We start from the raw sequence: 15162 nt of genomic DNA, 5'->3' as shown, positions 1-15162 counted from the left end.
AAAGCAACAAGAATACATCGAGAAAGTTTGCCGCTGTCAAACTTCTCCAATATTCTTCCCAGCATCAATGTGAACAATTTTGGCAATAGTAATGCATGATCGCGGTTAGTGCGATTTATCTATTTCAGTGTATGATAGTTGCTGCGATACTACTATTTGATTCAAGTACACCGAAACAAAGAAGTTTTTTCGTCAAAACTTAAAAACGAAAAATGAAACACTTCGTCACGAATAATTTGCTGGGTTTGTGATAGTATGACCATTGTTATCATCGATGATCAACGAAGTAATGTGGCATCGACGCCGGGATAGTTTGAACCAGTCATAAGGCCTGAACCTTTCGACTTCTGTTGACAGTTCACAATAAGTGTGCACATAGTTATTCTATGTGCTTTGTCAGCACATTTAGCAATCTCTCACAGCGTACTAAACCCCATGACACTAGTTTTACTAAATGAAACAGACTAGAAGACAAACTAGGGGCTATTTTTATATTAGCCATAACTGTGTACATTTCCATAGATTTATCAACAAAATATCACTAGCGTTTCAAGAAGGTAACAACTTTAATTGCCTTAGATCTTATCACTAAATATTTAATGTGAAGACTTTTGACACAGTTTGTTAATAGCTGGTCTATGATCTATGGTCTAAGGCAGTTATGATATTAAAAGGTCATCTGCTCAAAAAATTGCAACAATCCTAAAAAACTTTATAAAAATATAGAAGTGAACTTTTTCAATGACCATCAGGTAAGGAATGCTTGATAACTTTTAAAATGTAGTGTAGCCTCAGAGACATACCAAAGCAAGATTATTCAGAAAAAAATGTTGAACTTCAGTATTTGTCGATGTCTAACAAGTTACAGAAGTGATTAACACACCACTATGGTAGTTGGTAGCATATGCCAGTTGTCCACGCCTTCTTCGCTGATGCTCATGGGAACAATAATAAAATTAGATGCATTACATAAAACAATCAAATAGTGGAACTAAAAGGAAGTAGAAGGAAGTAGAAGGTTCCTGCACAGGTGCCTTCTTTTGAGCTAAAAATTGTTTTAGTCTGGCACATTGTTCTTCGATGTCAGATGCAGAGCAAGAATAATATTTCAGCTTTAAAAGATTTCGTTAACAAAGAACAATAGTAAAACCAGATGCATTACACAAGATGATCAAATAGTAGAACAAAAACTGAAAGGGCAAAAGCAAATAAATATGCGAGGCTGAGCAAACACTATACTATACAAGTAAGCTTCAGCCTTAACTATCTGCATACTAAATGACGGAATTTGAGCAAGACTTTTTGGCAAAATTTTTTGATTTTTTAATCTTCTGCAAAAACCTCTAATAAATAAGCATTTTTTCAGCTTTGCTGCTGATTTTACTAGAAAGAAGTTCTGTCATTCTCATATTGTGTCTGCACATCATCAAATCATTGACTCTTGGTATCAGCTGTTGATGATAAAGATTCGATGTCGCCGCCTGTGATTGGCATTGGAGGTGAATCCGCTGCTACTTGCGAAGTGGAAGGTTCCTGCACAGGAGTGTTTGCTTGAGCTAGAAATTGGGTCGGTCCAGCACGGTGTTCTTCAATGCCAGATGTGGAGCCTAGAATAAACAATATTTGGTTCTCCAAGAGGTATTATTTGGGCTATATGAGCTTAATGCTCACAAACTGATATAGAACTAATATATTAAATATACTAACATCTATTTTATTTTAATTGCATATTTATGTTTATATATTTAAGAGTGAAAAGAATCTCGTTTGTTTTTTTTATTTAGGCTCTATTTACTTAGATTACATAACATACCAGAAACAAATAAAAGCAAAAATAAGAAAAGTTGTAATCAAATACATGTATATAACTTATAAATATATAAAAATATATCTTTGTGCAATTCAAGAATAGAGAAGCAGTCAGCTTTGTGAGTCCAAGATTTCTCATTCCATTTTGCACAGATTTGCCTAACTTAGTACACAGTTGTACCAACTATATGACTTACAAAGAAGAAATACTTGCAGCTCATAAATAGACTTTGAACAACCATAATTTTAAACAGAATTGGATCGGAGTAACTAGAACTAGGTCACTGTTGCTTAGACTGTGAATCTACATGTAGTAGGGTTGTGACCAGTGCGGTTAGTTATCACCCGAGAAAAGGCTGAGCTAAGGATGAGAGCCGACACCGAGGCAGCCGACGCCAGGATTAGACTGAGTCCCACTCAGTAGAAGACACTGCACTCGGTAACACTTCCAATCAGTGGATGGTTGTCTATCGAGTTGACGCTACTACCGAGAGGCGGAGCAAAACCAACAGCCAGGGCTACATGAGACGCCGCAGAAGTATCCAATAGGAGAGCATCTAGAAGCCTCACATCTTACAGTTATTTATATGTGCTTGCGTATTAACCGCACCATTATATATTTACTAAGAATTATATTTACTCATTTTCCTTGTACTCGAGTAGTTTAATTTTTGTGGAGCGAGTAGAGGAACTCAGTCGGTTTATTTACACCATTACAAAAAAAATCATAACTGCACATTGATAAGTATTCCCTGATACCCAGATGTAAAATTCATTGCAGTTGCAATAATTTTCACCTGGATGTCTGTATAGTTACATTAGCACTACAGAAGCAATAATAAACATGTCACAACCATGCAGTATGCAGTACAATTGCATTACAAACTTCTACTAATGTGCAGTTCGCTGTATACATACAGTGAAACTGTCTCCTAATGTACGGTAATGAATATTGGTGTAGAGATGGCATCACCTAATGCACAATGAGCATGGTGTATATGGTTAAATGAGAATACATTATGGTTGTAACATATAATGTTATTGCAAATACAATACTAAGACCCCAATTTCATTGGAATGCTGATAATGCTTGAGTCCTCATTGTGAAATGATAAGGCAGCTAGAGCAAAAGGTCACTAGCTTGCTAAACATTGCTTCTAACAATTTTGTACAAAGCAGTACAGACGCTTAGAAAGTCAGCAGAGTTAGTTAATCTACAGTATCAATCTCATAATAATGCTCAATCGCAGGAAAAATTCAGTTTCAAGTTTTAAAGAATACTTAATCACAGGATGCAGGAATCACTGAGTATTAACTAATTCATCATGGAAGTAAATGTACAGTAGGAGTAAATGTCTACTGCGCATTAGAAAGTTGTAAGGCACTGCTAAATGTCTGTGTACTGAGATGCAATGACACAACAGGTCTGAGCATTACAACCCTGAAATCTAGTGTTGCACAATATAAAAATATCATTGTAGCAGCAATCCGAAAAAGTGTTTTGTTTTCAAAACAAACTACAGCTTTACCTGCAGCTCTTGTTGAAATAGGAATATTTTCTCTTTCGGTTGTTATGGAAGTTTGAGGGACCTCAATTCTAGCTTGGTTTAGATGACTGGTTATATTGGAAGGTGTTGGCCTTTGCCGATTTTTGAAGTACCTTCAGAAAGATATTGAAGTTATATATATAGATATATATAATACCTATATATAATATATATAATATTTATATATATGTATTATAGTTAAATATTTGTTATTTTTTATATTGTACTAATACTATCGTAGTCTGCTGTACCCCGAGACACACTCAGGTATGCAGATAAAATGATAAAGTGCAGAGAATATGTACATGTATGTAGACAACAATTCTGTAATAACGAACTGCACACGATCAGTGCATATGCTAGCGCGCCTGACTGCTAAGCCAAATATTGTAAGTTCAAATCTAGCATAAGGTAGTTGTTTTTTCTCACCTGTAATCACGGCTTCAAATAAACAAAGGCAACACTTACATTAGTAAAGATTTGTTCTAAAATTTGTTTGACATTTTTTTAAGATTAGCAAGCACCATTTAAACAATAACTGCAATAGAAAAGTTGTTTGTTGAAATGTTAAACAGTATTTTAGTTCTGTTTGCAGGATGTCACTAGTCTTGAATAGTCATTTCATATTACAGCCAAAATCTGTTTTAGATATATATATATTCCTTTTGGTAGGCAAAATTGATTAAACTGGTGTACATTCGTGACACAGGAACATGCTAAAATTAACAGCTTCTTTAAAGGGTTACTCGAGTCAGAGTTTAAAAGATTTTATTAGAGAGTATAGAGGGTTTTTATCATTTGAGATTTTGTTTGTGATCTTACTGTCAGGATGTTTCAAGATTAAAATTGACAGAACTTGATGGCAGTTAAAACGCCATCAAGAAAATGACCAAGAAAATTACCTTTACCACCCTTTAAGCCCTCATTTTCAAAAAACTAGTCATGATTTGATTATTGGTAATTTTGGGCAAGATTGGCACAACTACTATGAAGTTAAAATGAACCAACAAATGCTTGGTTCAACACCAGACATACATACAGTTCAAGTAAACTGACTATACTTTCATTTGCAGCTGTGCGAATGAGAGAATTTTATTATGAACAGGTGTTTACTAAGGTTAGTTGAAAAGGGCAGCGATCACAATATCATAAGGATCAGTTATAGCGGCGGCTCAGCTCAGGAGTCAATAGTCACGATTGTGACGGATAAAAATGGTTTCAGTTTCAAGTAGTCTGCGCAATACTACCTTAATTTTGTAAAACTACTGCACAAAAAATTTGAAATATTCCTAGAATTTTAAAAGCTATTCGCAACAATTTGCAACTATTCGACAGTCGCAACAAACATGTAACTTATCTGAAAATTCCTTGGTTCAAAGTTCCCGTTATCAAACATGAAGCATTCTAGCATTAATTAAATATTTCATTTTAAAAAAATGTTTAATTGAGTTTTTTATTGTTTTTCATTAGAATGTAATACAAAATATATTTTCTTGATGATTACCTATGCCAATAAAAAGTTATACAAATACACTTATCAATTAAAAGACCTTTTTATTAACAATTGTATTGTTATAATTATAATATGAGTTTTTTGAAAAATCAAAGATTTACTCAGCTATCATTGTTTAAATATCTATAGTAGCTTGCTAAAGTAGGAGCTTTCTTCATCAAATCATATGAACCACATGTCTTTATAGACCAATATCTAAACCGTAGAAGTGCTTACAATGTGTTACTATATAAAATGAAACCTTTTGATAAAATACAATAAATGGATTGTCAAGAAACTTTGGAATTGTGCTTATGATTTTTTACTAGGCAGGACAATTTAAAACTTTCTATAGAATGCAGAGTTGTAGATCATATTTAAATCCTCCACCAAACAGCTGTTTAAGCATATTTGAGAGAATATAACTCCTAAACTACAAGCAATATCGCCGTGTGTTGGCAAGTTTTAAAAAAGAATTTCACCAGCTTGCTCGAATGTAATGTAAATTTAATTATCTGAACATATTTTGAAAAAAGTGAAGCTTTCCTAAGCAACATTTTTAATTAGTTGATATCTCATCCTGACACATTGGTTTAATTGACAATTAAAACAAAAATCAGTCAAAGCAAAAAAATTTAGAGGTTTGTTTTAAGGATACAGTTTTAAATCTGCTGACACACATCAGTTTAAATTAACCAGCAATTGAAGGCCTTTGGGCTTGATGAACTTTCAGTATTTGTGAATATGGTGTCTAAGGTACTATACCAAACTGTCAGGTATACCCAACCATCCATTTCATAGCTACACCTCACAAACATGCCTTAAACCACTGAACATATAGATATAGGTCAGGCATAAACATCTAGTCAGACCTACATCTAGAATATCCTTATATCATAAGATAATCTTTTTAAATACTAATAATATATCATGTTATTATTTTTCTATGACTTGTTTTTTAGCATTTGCTGATGAAATAAAGTTTGGGAATAGATCAAAGGAAATTTTATTTTCTTACCATACGATGACGCAGATGACCACAGCCAGAGCAACTATCACCACCAAAAGTACAGCAACAACAATGACTACAAAATAAGCAATGACAAACTGTCAGACTTTTATGACTCTATACGGTAAAGCAGAAAGCGGAACTTAACATCTTAAACGATTATATCATACATTTAAAACTCGCATAGAATTCAACTAAGAAGACTTGAAATTCTTCTTGTTTATATACATGAAGCAGTGCTGCAAAGAATGAATGTGATGTTTGCAGAGGCTGCAAAATCTGTATGTGATTTTTAAAAGTAACTTTGCACAAACACTGGCTCTATGATCTTGGCTGGTCAAGTTTGAGGCCAGTAGGAAAGCAACCTGGAGGCATAGAAATATGCTCAGTTGCGAAGAGCAATTTCAGGTTGAATGTCAAGCCAGTTACCGTTGTTGGCCTTTTTTGGAATTGAGTCCTAACCTGTCGCTTGCAAGCACCTGTCACCTGCAAGTGCCTGTCACTTGCAAGTACCTGTCACTTGCAAGTCATGTGTTCTAGATCACTGTTGCTCTTGGCTAGAAGCAAGCTTGGTGATGCCCAGGGTTTCTTTCATTTGCAATCGGATGACAGGTGGGTGCTTATTTTAAAAACAAATACTTTTAGCAACCTGGTGGAACTAGTGCTGGGACGATATTACGATATTTCGGTATACCGTCGATACCACTTTTTGATACCGACCGTACCGAGTGGTTTTTGCCCATATCGAAACATCGGATATCGTCGATATTTGACGATATCGACAATATTATATATATATATATATATATATATTCTACTCGATTTGATACCCGATTCTTCAAAGAATTATACTAGTACATGGATTCATTAAAGAGTTGTTCTCTCATGGCAGCGGTTTCTGGCAGGTAAGACAATTCCGAATAACACTCGATATTTCGATATATCGGTTGGCTACGCCATCATATTGTACCGAAACGAATTTTTGATATCGTCCCAGCACTAGGCGGAACGCCCAGTGCATATGAATGTAAATTTTGGATAAAGTCAAACCAAAAAATGTGAAAATGCAGACTAACAGACACACACAATAATAAAATGGGATTTGTTAATACATGAAAAACATCGATAGACTAGTCAACTTGTATCACTAAATATTTTTGTACCCAAACTGAAAATAAAAGTATTGAATGAGTATAAGGAGCAGAGGCTATTTATACCGCATTTAACTAGGTGACACTGATAAGAGTTCCATGTTGTTGATTGCCTTTATTGATCACTCATTAACTGAGTTTACTTAAATGTTTAAGTTCTTCACATTTTAAATATTTTTATTTTTATTGTCATGTAGTTAAAGCTGTCTAAAAGATACTTCATCACCGCTACCACAACTCATATACTTATAGAATGGAAACGTTTTGCATCAATCCATATTGACCACATATTTTATCGACCAATATATAAACCATGCAAGTTCTTACAAAAAGCTGATATGTAAAATATATTTCTTTCTTCAAACATCATGAATATCAAAAGTCAAGAAATCGCATAATTCTATAATTTTTTAAGAATTTTCATAATTATATAATTAATTCAAGAAAGTTCTATAATTTTTCTTTTTTCACCACTCTATGCAAGTCCAAAAAGATTAAGCAAAGCTCAAATAAAGTTTTATAATTTGTACCTAATATTTATGCTATTTATATTATATTTATATTTACACACATATTTATACTAATTTCAAAATGAAAATCTAATTACTAAATTTATTTGTTATCCTTTATTGTTTTGCTTTATTATTATTACTATTATTATTACTATTACTATTATTATTTGTTTTGTTTACTATCGTTGATGAAAATGTTTTAAAGTTTTAGACCTGGTTTAGAAACTAATAAGAAGAGAGCCATGGTAACTAGAATTGTAGGTGAATGTAACATAGTGTTATGCAATATAATATAAACCAAGGTAATGTTTTGTACTGCAACACATTGTAATAAAAAAAAATATATTTTAACACAAATTAATGGAATGCTACTTACTGTTTGCGTGCTTGAATTGTTTTTGGATCAAGAAACAGCTGTACAGTTAATAAATTATGTTAATAATTTTGTTTAAGAATAAAAAGAATGACAAATACAAAGCACAAAATTTTCATTTTCATAAAAACTATGTGTTTCCCCAAATTGAAAACTCTGATTGAAAGTTTTTTTTATAAAAATTTCATTAGAAATAACTAGCCAAGTTTTGATAAAAACAAAACCCTAATTCTTAGTGCTACCAATCCATACAGCGATAGCTTAGCGACACGCCCCCATATGTCGCAGCGATGCCATTATGGAAACAGTCGTGTCACTCTCATTCTGTCATAATTCAGTGTAGCTGTCTGGAGGCAAAACACTCTTGTGATGGGCCATCTTTGTGCCACGGAAATGGGGTTTTAGCGACCAATGGCGACGCACTTGTATACGCGCATGGGTACTTTGGCTGCTTCATATGCAGAAGTTGTTCTTGCTGAAACACTCTAATCCATTTGTTTTAAATTGAAACTGAAAATGCGGAAGAAAAGGATGTAAAGATACAACCTTGACATAAGGTGTCACACAACCATCTCTCTACTATAGCGCCCTATGAAACATGATCTGCTCGTCGGACTATCAGAGTGCTTCTGCGCTGGCGCTTCCAGGCGTTGTTACGCTATCGCTGTATGAATATTGTACATACATAGTACATACATAACACATACATAGTACATACATAGTACATACATAGTACATACATATTATATACATAGTACATACATAACACATACATAGTACATACATAGTACATATATATATTACATACATAGTACATACATAGTACATACATAGTACATACATAGTGCATATATAGTACAGTACATACTTATACAGCTGAAATGAGCATTGTCCAAATCTCCTGTGTAGGCATGCTCAGACAACTAAACCTTAGTAAAAATCGCAGGCACTGTGAGGAATTAGAGGCTGCCTACTACTCTGGTGGCTCCGGAGATGCCTTATTGGTAGGCAGCAGGTTTTAGAAAAAACAAACTTGAATGAGTAGCTGTCAGCGAGGGTGGCTGGCGCTGTGCCAATTACTTACTTATTAAATAGTTGGTTGATGTAACCGTCTCAGAAACATAAGTTACTGCTACATCAAAATCATTTGGAGACACATTTTTCAGAGTTGAGTTTTCCATGCAATTTTAGTAAAATTCCATGCAACAGTACACTGTTTTCTTCAATGTCTTTTGCCACTTTGCTCGCTGACACAGGATGACGATGGTGATAGTCTACAAGTAGTCAACTAATAAAAAACATAATAGTGAATTTTAATGTATAACATTTATACTGAAGCTGTTTGAAGGTTTGACTGTAAGTTGTGCAGTGTAATTGGATGACAGACTACCATTAGATGATTTTTTGACTGTTCAAATATATCATGGATGGATTTAGCGATTGCTGATCAATTTTGCTAGACTCGTACAGCTGCCCTGCAAATATTGATTTCTGCTATTTAATCATAACAGTGCTGGCTTTATTTCAATTTTCTTACGGGCGGATCAGAGAGAAAAAAATAATCTCTGCCATATTTAGTAATCACCCATAATCAGTGCTTACTGAGATATAATATATGTACTCTTCCATCCCCTTTTAAAGTTGAACTTAATCCAAGTTTTAGTAGATTTTATCCGAAAGTATTGGTACTTTTCTATCATTTTCGATTGTTTTTGATTTTTGAGGTAATCTAACTGTCATGATCATGCTTGAAACACGCAAAATGACGTTACTAGTTGCTATTGTTGCTATAGTTGATGTAGGCTTTTGCTTTCAAGTTGCAGTGTGTTCTGTATTTTGTCGGTCTCTGTCAACTATAGACATCATAATGGCACTTTCGTTTGATCTGAACATTTTAACCGCAATCAAGTTTTGTTGATTTTTACCTTAAAACATCCTGGCAGTCAGATTACTTCAAACATTAAAAACAATCACAAGTGATAAAAAATACCGATACTTTCTGATACAATCTACTAAAATATTGTGTCAGTTCATCTTTAAATAAAAAAATGGTCTTTTTGGCATAACCAAGTATAACACTCCCCTAAGTTTTCAGATTTTATATAGTGGGCCGGGCGAGTTACATCACTATCAGCCAATGGATGGTGAATGCCTGGGTTAAGATATTTCTAATATCTTTTGAACTTTTACTGAACAGGCTGATGACAGCAAAACTGACTTTAATAATGATGTGAGGGATTCAGGTTTACTTGATGAAAGAATACTGTGATTAACTCAGATACTATCGATGGAGCTTGAAGGATCAAAGAAGGATGAGGAAATAGACGCGTAAGAACAATAGACATGGTGAAGTATATTTTTGAAAACATTTTGACGAATGAGGTTGCATGAAAGTGTAAACAGAAGCACATCGTGTTCAACTACGTCTCATTTGAGCCGTTTGGGAGATGGATTCCAATCTACTGCGTTTCCGTGATAGCTGCGATTAATTGTTTGTTTTTGAGCTTTTAAGAGCTTGTAATCACATTTCTACATATTTTGCACCTCCAACACAGCATAGTAAAACATGGTGAACCTTTTGATACCAAATAACTGTAATGTGAATTGTGTTGTACAAGTCAACCTTTAAATCATGTATTGATTGTATTGATGACATTCAGACAAAATTTAGTTACATTTAGATATTCTTTTTAATGGTTTTTAGAAAATCAATTTTAATATCTACAAATCATGCATTTGTGGTGCCGCTTATTTAGATTTAATATGATGCAAACAATGCTTAAAAAGTGCGACAGGTGCTAGCTGGATCGTAGCCAGCCAGCTCGAATAAGACATAGACATAGGTCATAAGACAAGCCAGCCATGGGTACGGATTGGTACAATGTCAACTCGGCATGGAGCTTAACCAGTCAGAAGAATTCTAACAAGAGCAATCACAGAGAAGAGAAGAGAAGAGAAACACCTTGCGCCTTCTCTTTATATGTTTGTATTGTGACAACTATTTATCCGAAAATATATACCCATTAACTTTAACTACAAGTCTTTTTAGACATCACCTAATATCTGTTCGCTTATCAGAAAAAGGAGTTTTAAACCCTATTTGTCAAACTATTTATTCAATTTTAATGGCTAACTGTTGCTTTTTTTTAATTTTCTTATTATTGTTGTATGGCCTAATTTGAAAAACTTTTTTATTTTTGAAATGAAGTTATTGCCAATAAAGTTCTATAAATTTTTTAAATATTAGTGTAGTGAGGTGAAGGGTCGTTCTGATTCCTTTACAAAAGTAATGAATTGAGTATCCTTTTCTATTAAAATACGGCAATACACTCTTAGGTTTTCCTTCCAGGCGTTTTCAGAAAAATTTATCAAATGTTCAGAGCTGAAGACATTGTAAACAGCAAAAGTGTAATCACTGGAAAATGGAAACAGCTACTTGGATGAGCAAAGTGTCCTTGACCTAGCAAAAAAATGCCTGGCTGTATAGTAATACTTGCTATAATATATACTGTCTTGTAGTAGGTATTTGAAGATTATGAAATTGCTTCCAGTTGCCCAGGGTTAACACAATACATGGATATTTACTGTGTGTATTTAGTATGTAGTGTTTCAGTTTTAGTCGTAATTATAGTAATTTTTTTCAAACAAGCATTGAGACTTTAAAGATGAACTTACAAAGGTTTTTTGCAGTTTTTATCAGAAAGTATCGATATTTATCATTTCCAATTGTTTTTGATGCTTGAGGTTATGTGTTTGCCAAGATGTTTCTAGATTGAAATCGATAAAACTTGATCTCAATTAAAATACTCAAAAAATAAATACATGCAAAATGATGTCACTAGTTATCATTGCAATATTTGGTACCGGCTGTTGGATTCAATTTGAAGCATTTCATGTCTATATTTGGCTGCACCTTTTGCAATTATAGACATAATAATCGCACTTTCAATTGATCTGAATTGAGCAGTATTGATCTGACCATTTTAATTACGACCAAGTTTTATCGATTTTAACCTTGAAACATTCAGGCAGTCAGATCACCTGAAACATGAAAAACACTTGCAAATAATAAAAGAATACCAATACTTTCTGATAAAATCTGAAAAAACTTTTGTCTAAATTCATCTTTAAATAAATTACTATAAGCCAAAAGCCTTTTAATGTTCAAATACATATTTTAGCGCATAACTATTAATTATGTTGATTTTTCATTATCTTCCCATTGAAATATTCCATTTTGATAGCATCGCTTGAAGTTACTTGTTACATTCAGTGTATATGTTTATTGGGTGTTATAACGCATTTTTTGTGGTTCACCTATGTGTTGCTATTAAAGATCCACATTTTTTGGTTATATACAAAGCATTGCAGTTTTATAAACTTTTCACCAGCTTGGATATCAAATTCGTTGGAACCATATATGCAATTTTTATTTTACTCTGGTAGGGTTTATTCAAGCATCCATGCTACAAATTAAGAGGAAATTACCACTTCTGTGCTCTGGTTATGAGTCTATCAAACTGAGTAACATTAATGTCGGAAGAAAGGCTGGAAACCTGAAATACAGCGGATGATACTATTGACTAGTAACAGATAATAGCAAAACAACTTTACATAGGTTAACAATAAGTTAACAATGCACTTTCCTTGATTACTCATTTGTCAATGCTCATTGTTAAAGTTGCCTTCTCTTGCTCGTTCTCTCACACTAAAGGTTGCTTAATGTTAACCGCAAAGAAAATTGCTTTTACTCTCTTGTTCTTCTGCTCAATTGTTCTCTCCTTCACTCTCTCAGTCACTCTTTCACTATCTCTCCCTCTCTCTCCCTCTCTCCCTCTCTCTCCCTCTCTCTCTCTCCCTCTCTCCCTCTCTCTCCCTCTCTCTCCCTCTCTCTCCCTCTCTCTCCCTCTCTCCCTCTCTCTCCCTCTCTCTCTCTCTCTCCCTCTCTCCCTCTCTCTCCCTTTCTCTCCCTCTCTCTCCCTCTCTCTCCCTCTCTCTCCCTCTCTCTCCCTCTCTCTCCCTCTCGCTCCCCCTCTCTCCCCCTCTCTCCCCCTCTCTCCCTCTCTCTCCCTCTCTCTCTCCCTCTCTCTCCCTCTCTCTCCCTCTCTCTCCCTCTCTCTCCCTCTCTCTCCCTCTCTCTCCCTCTCTCGCCCTCTCTCTCCCTCTCTCTCCCTCTCTCTCCCTCTCTCTCCCTCTCTCTCCCTCTCTCTCCCTCTCTCTCCCTCTCTCTCTCCCTCTCTCTCCCTCTCTCTCCCTCTCTCTCCCTCTCTCTCCCTCTCTCTCCCTCTCTCTCCCTCTCTCTCCCTCTCTCTCCCTCTCTCTCCCTCTCTCTCCCTCTCTCTCCCTCTCTCTCCCTCTCTCTCCCTCTCTCTCTCTCTCATTTATTCACTGATGAGTTTCTTGCAGAAAAAAATTAAATTTGCATCAAATAAAAACTGAAGTAGTTTGTTGTTGGGTATTATAGGATAAAAACAAATGCCCAGTGTACCAAACACAACCATTTACATTTCTGGAACCTTCCGGTCAACCATTCAAATCTAAAAGCTAGTGTAGACATACTAGAATTATATGTAGTGAGTGGCTATAAAGACTGAACCATGTAGGGAATGACTTATGTCATACAGGATTGCCTCAGCTCGTCTGCTCTTCATTCATAAACAATGCTCCAATTTTGAGATTCTCATTAATAATACTACATGTTATAAGTTATGTAGGTTCATGTTATAAGTTAACATGTTATGTTCATGTTATACGGTAAGTAAACTTCATGTGGCTTACCTCTGTGAAGCGGGATTTGCTACAACACCATTGCATGGACTGACACAGCCTCCTTAACTAGTTGCCTACTAGTGAACAAGTACATGCGAGTGGTTGTCTGTTTAAACATTTCAAAGCATTGTATGAATGGACCCTGAATAGCTTGTTAATCAATGAATCCTTGACAACAACGACATTAGATTGTATTAAATACGCAGCTGGCAAACTACGAAACTAGCCATTCAAGACTTTTGTTTTGTCGCTATTGTTTTCAAACAAAGGAGCCATCACAATGCTACAATCCACAAAGCATTGCAAAAGTTTATAAAATTTTGCTTTGAAGTAAACTCCATCAAGAGCTGTTAGGAAAAATACCTCCAATCGATATTAAACCAGTACTTGCTTGAGACTATGACTAGTTTGTTACTTTAGGCCATTTATTAATATTCTGGAGTTAAGCTATTCACCTGACTAAACTGATCTGCGTAAGGTTTCATCCTGGAAGCAAATATCTAAACAAAGGTAGTAAGGGAGATGACTCCAGTGTTTTTCTCAAAGCCCTGGGTGATTTATTAAATCTCATTTGATAGCAATCTCCTAATTAACATTTCAACTAAAAACACAATGTCACACATCATCCAATTTAATTAAAACTAACTTTTTACAACTAATTATAGTTAATCAATTTCATTTAAAACACTGTCATTTGTATGAATATTTTTGTTTAATATGGATATATTATACTAACATGCGCAGCTTCCTTTCTTCAACAGATGAATATTGAGTTCGTTACGCGTGTGTTTCACGAAAGTTCATTACAGTACTCGCTTTATGAATTAGCGTACAAATTTCTTTTTGCGAATTCCAAAAATTCGTAATTCATGATTGAATCAATCACATTTTAGAACAAACATACTTATTGGACTATTTTACGGTACTACCGTGTAAGGGTATTTTACGGTAATACCGTGTAAGGGTATTTTACGGTACTACCGTGTAAGGGTATTTTACGATACTATCGTGTAAGGGTATTTTACGGTACTATCGTGTAAGGGTATTTTACGGTACTATCGTGTAAGGGTATTTTACGGTACTATCATGTAAGGGTATTTTACGGTACTATCGTGTAAGGGTATTTTACAGTACTACCGTGTAAGAGTATTTTTTATCAATTTTCTTCACTCTTACATTTGCCATATTTTGATACATTTGACATATTTGAATCGCACAAAATGCCTTTCTCATGATATACATGTAAAGTTTTAAAGGATTTCTGTTTTCACATAATAAGCTCATTGTACAACAATCAAAATTTTGAGATATCACAAATTTTATAAAATTTCAGTGGTTGAACCTACTGGAGAACCCGCCAGCCTAAAAAAGGCTAATTCGCAATTTTTTTACCTCCTGGGTAGTGTTGAGATGACATAAGTAGGTGTCGTCAAGCTCAAACATGCTGGCCAAATATAAAAATAATCAAATATATAAATAAATACCTTCATTTAAAAGTTA

At 34.6% G+C, this 15162-nt stretch overlaps 1 protein-coding gene across 2 annotated transcripts; it reads right to left on the bottom strand.

Moving 5' to 3' along the window:
• Window positions 1-477: 477 nt before the first annotated feature.
• Window positions 478-13736, bottom strand: LOC137408608 (uncharacterized). Of its 2 annotated transcripts, XM_068095191.1 has the most exons (5): window positions 13672-13692; window positions 8978-9167; window positions 5867-5933; window positions 3339-3469; window positions 478-1607 (listed from the first exon to the last, which is right to left on the bottom strand). In XM_068095191.1, the coding sequence occupies exons 2-5, from the start codon at window positions 9072-9074 to the stop codon at window positions 1432-1434; spliced, it is 471 nt and encodes a 156-aa protein (XP_067951292.1). In that variant the 5' UTR covers window positions 9075-9167; window positions 13672-13692; the 3' UTR covers window positions 478-1431. The 2 variants fall into 2 exon arrangements, 1 of the variants encoding a protein (XP_067951292.1); XR_010980103.1 differs by lacking the exon at window positions 8978-9167 and having other exon boundaries at window positions 13672-13736.
• Between the last annotated feature and the right edge of the window lie 1426 nt (window positions 13737-15162).

Source organism: Watersipora subatra, chromosome 11 (assembly GCF_963576615.1).
Source record: "Watersipora subatra chromosome 11, tzWatSuba1.1, whole genome shotgun sequence".
Taxonomy (NCBI): Eukaryota; Metazoa; Bryozoa; class Gymnolaemata; order Cheilostomatida; family Watersiporidae; genus Watersipora; species Watersipora subatra.
Note: the sequence above shows the minus strand (reverse complement) of the source record. Positions and strands in the feature narration are given on the sequence as shown.